A 6,577-nucleotide genomic window follows, 5' to 3' on the forward strand; every position below is an offset into this window, starting at 1 on the left:
GGGTATTCACATTGACATTACACATCCAACGGAGCATACTGGCTTCATTCCTTGCGAGCTTACGTATGTCCTCAGCAGTTACAGCCCATGTTTCACTGCCATGTAGCATGGTTGTTCGTACGCATGCGTCATACAGTCTGCCTTTTACTCTGAGTGAGAGTCCCTTTGTCGCCAGCAGGGGTAAGAGCTCTCTAAACTTTGCCCAGGCTATTCTTATTCTAGCAGCTACACTTTCAGCGCACCCACCCCCACTACTAACTTGGTCGCCCAGATAGCGGAAGCTATCGACTACCTCTAGTTTTTCACCCTGATATATATATATATATATATATATAAGGCTAAACTATTACAATGGGTTTTTTTACTAGAACTATGTGTTTCATCTACCTGTTGGGCCACAGCTGATTCTATATTGTAAACAAGGCACAGGCATGGTTGTAGGGTAAGAAGCTTGCTTCTCAACCACATGGTTCCAGGTTCAGTCCCACTGCATGACACCTTGGGCAAGTGTCTTCTACTATAGCCTCAGGCTGACCAAAGCCTTGTGAGTGGATTTGGGAGGCGGAAACTGAAAGAAGTCCATCACATATATGCATATATTTATGTGTGTGTGTCTGTGTTAGTCCCCCCCCCTCGCCGCTTGACAACCAGTGTTTGTGCGTTTACGCCCCCGTAACTTAACAGTTCAGCAAAAGAGACTGATAGAATAAGTACTAGGCTTTGAAATAATAAGTCCCAGGGTTGAATTATTCGGCTAAAAGCTTTCAAGATGGTGCTCCAGTATGGCCACAGTCAAATGACTGAAACGAGTAAAAGAATAAAAGTGCTTCATTTGATACATTCTGTTCTTAAAGTATGTGAACTCAAATATTTTTCTTATCAGTTGAAAAAGCAATTTATTTATATGCTTAAAACTGTTTTTTGTAGAAGATACATTGATTGCAGTAACATAATGCATGTGCCAAAATTCCATATTGAACATCTTTAATCAGAAAGTCTACTTCACCCATGTGACGCTACGTGGGTGAAGAGATGTAACTTCGACTAGAACCTACAGACATACTAGAACAGAAAACAGAGGAAATATAACATGCTCAGAGCAACCATGCTGCACCCAAAGTCATTAAACATTACATATTGTAAAACACAATGTAATCTACAAGCAGGTACGAGGCAGAGTATAGATTGATATGTGGGTCAAATCTGGATGTTCGACAAACTGTTTCTGTGCATGCATCCATTCAGTTAGCACTGACAGAGGCTACACAATAACAATACCAAACAAAATGCTACTTAAACAAGTATACCTTGTTTATAATAGTGCAGAAAATGTGTACTAGTTTGGCTACTGTTGAAAATGGATTGATAATAAATCTTCAATATACAGGGTGGGTCAAAAGCCATACACCAAAACATTAGACATTTTATTTATATTACATTATTATTGTTATTATTCATTTTGTTTATCATGTACAAGTATGTGTGTATTCATCATTATTTTATTCGATTTTAGAAAAATCGAAGCATGTCTGATACTTCTGGAGCATGTTGAACTTATTGGTGCATAACTTTTGGCCCATCCAATATATACGGATACACATACACACTTGGTTGGTTAAGTGTAACATATTAACTGTAACCGTTTCTCAAGATCTTAACCTGCATGTTTCATGCATTTTATAGATTTTATAAGTGAAACAGCATTGCTTGGTTTTAAGATCCAAATTGTAACATATCTTCCTCCTTTTTTTTTTTTTTTTGTCTCTTTTGTTAGGTGTTTACCTGTGATGGAAAAGCCTCTATCTGTGTCTGCTGAAGAGTTTTCAGAAGATGTTCGACAGAAAGTTGCTGCTGATTTACATTTAATTGCTACAGATTACACAACAGCAGATAAGGCTGAACTACAGAAAAAATATCTCAATAGCAAATTTCAAGGTAAATGTTCACCAATAAACACTTTTCTTAGTCATTGTTATTAACTAATGGTATTCAGGAAATCATCATCATCATCGTTTAACGTCCGCTTTCCATGCTAGCATGGGTTGGATGATTTGACTGAGGACTGGTGCAACCGGATGGCTACACCAGGCTCCAATCTAATTTGGCAGAGTTTCTACAGCTGGATGCCCTTCCTAACGCCAACCACTCAGAGAGTGTAGTGGGTGCTTTTACGTGTCACCCGCACGAAAATGGCCACGCTCGAAATGGTGTCTTTTATGTGCCACCCGCACAAGAGCCAGTCCAGGGGCACTGGCAACGATCTCACTTGGCTTGCCGGGTCTTCTCACGCACAGCACATTTCCAAAGGTCTCGGTCAGTAGTCATCGCCTCGGTGAGGCCCAATGTTCGAAGGTCTTGCCTCACCACCTCAGCCCAGGTCTTCCTGGGCCTACCTCTTCCACGGGTTCCCTCGTGTAACTTAATTTCAACTTTGAATGATTTTCATCATCATCATCATCGTTTAATGTCCGCTTTCCATGCTAGCATGGGTTGGACGATTTGACTGAGGACTGGTGATCCAGATGGCTACACCAGGCTCCAATCTGCTCTGGCAGAGTTTTTACAGCTGGATACCCTTCCTAACGCCAACCACTCTGAGAGTGTAGTGGGTGCTTTTACATGTCACCGGCACGAGGGCCAGTCTGGTGGTACTGGCAACAGCCATGCTCAAATGGTGTTTTTTTTACGTGCCACCTGCACAGGAGTCAGTCCAGCGGCGCTGTCAACGACCTTGCTCGAGTTTTTTGTTTACATGCCACTGGCACGGAAGCCAGACTGCTGCTCTGACAGTGATCTTTTAAATATAATGGCTAACCTTCAACTTTTTTGCCATCCAAGGGGTTTTTTAATCCAATATTCTACATGTTATTATTTATAGCTTCATCTACTTGATGTTCCACCATTAAAAATTATTTACTACATATCTACCTGTATGGACAAATATATGTATGTGTATAGGTGTAGGCATAGCTGGGTAACAATGAGGTTTGCTTCATAACCTCATGATTTCAGGTTTCTTATCACTGACTGTTGTAACCCATGTAATGTAAAATTTGCATGTTTAGAAAAACAAAACACCTAGGTTATCTACTCATGAAAACCAACACTTACATTAAGGTGAACATAAGGTATCTCTGAGTAATTAACCAGTGTCTAGCTTTCTTAATATTACAGCCCATTGTAAGGCAGAATTGTTAGCATGCCAGGCAACATGCTTAGCAGCATTTCGTCTGTCCTTACATTCTGAGTTCAAATTCTGTCAAGGTTGATTTTTTTCCTTTCATTCTTTCCGGATTGATAAAATAAGTACCAATTGAACACTGGGGTTGCTGTTATCAACTTACACTCTCCCCTGAAATTGCTGGCCTTCGTGCCAAAATTTGAAATCACTTTTACAGCCATTAGGCTGTGGTTAAGGTAAATAATTCTCCTTCCTTCAGCCTTTTTGCCTTACAAAATAGGTTCATATTTACTTGGCTGGGTGGTTAGCCATTAAGTAGACCATCATATTCCTTACTAGAATACTTGGTTATAGTCTTATGTGGCTTTTAACTATGGTGTTGTTTCTAAAGGATACAACAGCTATAGTAAGATTTGAATTTGTGTCTCTATCAGTATGCTATTACTTTAAGTGTATGTATGAATATACAAAAGGTGAAGAGTAAATTTTTTTCTTATTTATATATGGAAATATATATTTGCATATTTCTTGGTAATCTTATTTATATTATCTAAATTAGATGAGATCACTGAACAACACCAACAACATAAAGACCAAGATACTGACCTACTGCTGAATATGGATGCAGAGATGCGAAAGATGGTTACCCAAGTACAGGATGTGTTGCCTAATGTATCAATTAAAGAAATTACTAAAGTCTTAGGTTTGTTATTCCATTTCTGATTTCTCATAAAGTTTTGTTTTATCAATATGTAAATACAAACTTTTGTTTGCTATTCTACATTGGCTGCAGTAAAATAGCAATTTAGGCAACTTAGGTTAACTATGATTTACGCATAAACCTTAATGTAGTTTCTGACTTGTCCTCACAATTCTTGCATTACTAACTTTACTGGTCTTAGAAATTATTCCTTTAAGAAATGGACAATCCAAGTAGAGAACAGCAACAAAAGAGACCCACTAAAGTTATTTCAATATTTTAAAGAATTGAATGTAATTATGGTGATGAGGAACCAACAAACTATCATTGACTAATGAAGATGTTTAACTTTTATTAGTAATCTGTATTATTGGCTCTAGAATATAGTTGTGAATTACAGCGTTTATTATATTTTGAAACCTTTATTTCTAGCTCAAACAAAAGATGTTGACACAACAATAACCAATATTTTGGAAAATCAAAGCACTTCAGAAAATAGTAAACCTACTTCTGGTTCTTCACCTGAAAATATATCCAATGGATACACGACAACAGAGGTATTACCAGCTGCTGTAAGTCTTCTAAAAGATTCATTTATTATATTTCTGGCTGATGCCAGTGCCGCCTGACTAGCACATAAAAAGCACCATTCAAATAATTAAGCTATAGAATTCTAATCTAGCCATCCTTTATATTATGGACTCTTCTAAAATATCATATTATATATAGTGTCGTAATTCACTTTAGCCTGCAATAATAATTTTAACATTATCTGCTTGAAGATAATGGCCTAATTAAACATTTGGTTTTAAAAATCATCTAACTTATCATATCTTTTAAAGTTTTAACTTTGTGAATCTATTAACTCTGATGAGAGAAACATAGAGAACTGCTATGGTTGGAGTTAGCTCACCCATAGCAACCTATATCATTCTCTTTAAAATATGAAACACTTCATATCTTCATATATTGCATACTGGAGAGATCACATTATTTCTATCTCTGATCTCTTAACCCCTTAGTTTAATTATTTCTCTTGACTCAGGAATTTTTACTATATTGTTTGCATTTCTATTCTAGGATACACCAAATGTCTACAAATCTGTAGCATTCTCATCATCAGGAAAAGTCCGGCAGCAGTCATTAGAAGAACGTAAAAATCAAATGTTATTTAATGCCCGTCAGAGATACCTTCGAAAGCAGAAACTTAATTGAACATTACTTGTAAGGGATAGAGGAGACAAGTGTTTTGTTCCTTTCTCCTTTCTCCTCTCCACATAGCTACATCTTATTCCTCACATCCTACCCTTTTCCCCCCTTCCATCTCTTTTTGCTTCTCCTTCTCATTCTTCTCTTACCTTCCATCCACACTTCTTTGATGATGCATTCTATTTTGTGGTTGTATCCATTTAGTTTGTCTCAATCACCATCAATGATTGTTTCCCTGGAATCTTGCTAGCAATATTTTGATTCTTTCAAAGAAAGTATTTGATCAAATGTTGGAGGAATTTGCCAATGAAGTACACCCTTGCTACAAGTGAACTGGGCCTCTTTAGAAATTTGGTATAAAAGAGTAAGAGGTGGAGGTGTGTATGTGTGCGTGTGTGAGAGAGAGAAAGAGCATGCAATCATTTGCTTGCCTTCAGTTTTTATGTTTTTATTTTACATCTTTTCAATATATTTTGGTTTGGTTTAATTTCATGCAAAAAATAAATACTCTGGATCCAATTTTTGCTGTGAGTTTTTAACAGGTGTAATCTCCTTGTTTAAATAGCACGGCATCAGGATTCAGCATCTACAAACAAATCAAGAGCTGTACAAACACTTATATATATATATATATATATATATATATATATATATATATATGTATAATCCTCTGTTAGTGTGCTTTACATGCATTTGTGTGCACTGCTGTGGAGTTTGGGATTTGTTTTTGTTTTTTGTTTTTTTGTGGATTTGAAGTTCTTACAGAGTGGATTGTGTATGGATGTACACACACTAGGCAAATTGAAGTTAAGATAATTCAAAACATTTGAAACATTTTGATGTTTTTGCAGGTTTTTATTAATTTTTTCCCCCTTATTTTTCTTTTTAGTTCCTATTAAAGCTTTGGTTTTTCAGAAATTTAAACTTTTAAAAATTTATTTGTGTGTGTGTGTGTATAAATATATACACATGCATAAAACTTTATTACTCTGCAAACTCCTATGGAAATATGGGAAGAATATGTGTATATTTACCTTGGTTATAAAGATTTCCATAGTTGTTGACTGTTATTAAAAGAAAAGAGATGATCCAGTGGATTGGAAGCAATAATGGATCAAAACACACTTGTTCTAATGGATTGGAGGCAAATATATGAACCGACTAATTAAAATTCAAGACTTCTGGCAATAAAATATTTTTTACTGAGTAATATTCTCTTTATTTTTTTTACTTCTGCCTCACTAAACTGCTTTGATATTTTGTGAACACTATCAGACTATGAACTGTGAAGTAAGAAAGTGACTGGTCAGCATCAGATAATTTATGTGGGAGAGCTGTCTACACTTGAATAGACATATAATTTTAATTGATGATTGGTGCAAGAGTGCTGTGTGTGCAGACAGAGGAAGGTACCTGGGTAGAGAAAATTTTGAGGAGAAAATGGTGAATTTTTCTCTACTATAGATCACTCGACTCGTTTCATTATG

General features: G+C 36.3%; 1 protein-coding gene across 2 annotated transcripts in view; it reads left to right on the plus strand.

Moving 5' to 3' along the window:
• LOC106872977 (lipid droplet-regulating VLDL assembly factor AUP1) overlaps positions 1-6,300 on the plus strand; it is a 48,260-nt gene extending 41,960 nt beyond the window's left edge. For both annotated transcript variants that reach the window (XM_014920164.2, XM_052965706.1), the window contains exons 9-12: positions 1,775-1,935; positions 3,741-3,884; positions 4,314-4,453; positions 4,962-6,300. In XM_014920164.2, the coding sequence (XP_014775650.1) occupies positions 1,775-1,935; positions 3,741-3,884; positions 4,314-4,453; positions 4,962-5,096 (580 nt within the window). In that variant the 3' untranslated portion in view covers positions 5,097-6,300. The remainder of the gene's footprint in view (positions 1-1,774; positions 1,936-3,740; positions 3,885-4,313; positions 4,454-4,961) is intronic.
• Positions 6,301-6,577: the final 277 nt, after the last annotated feature.

The sequence above is a fragment of the Octopus bimaculoides genome, chromosome 2, assembly GCF_001194135.2.
Source record: "Octopus bimaculoides isolate UCB-OBI-ISO-001 chromosome 2, ASM119413v2, whole genome shotgun sequence".
NCBI classification, from domain to species: Eukaryota; Metazoa; Mollusca; class Cephalopoda; order Octopoda; family Octopodidae; genus Octopus; species Octopus bimaculoides.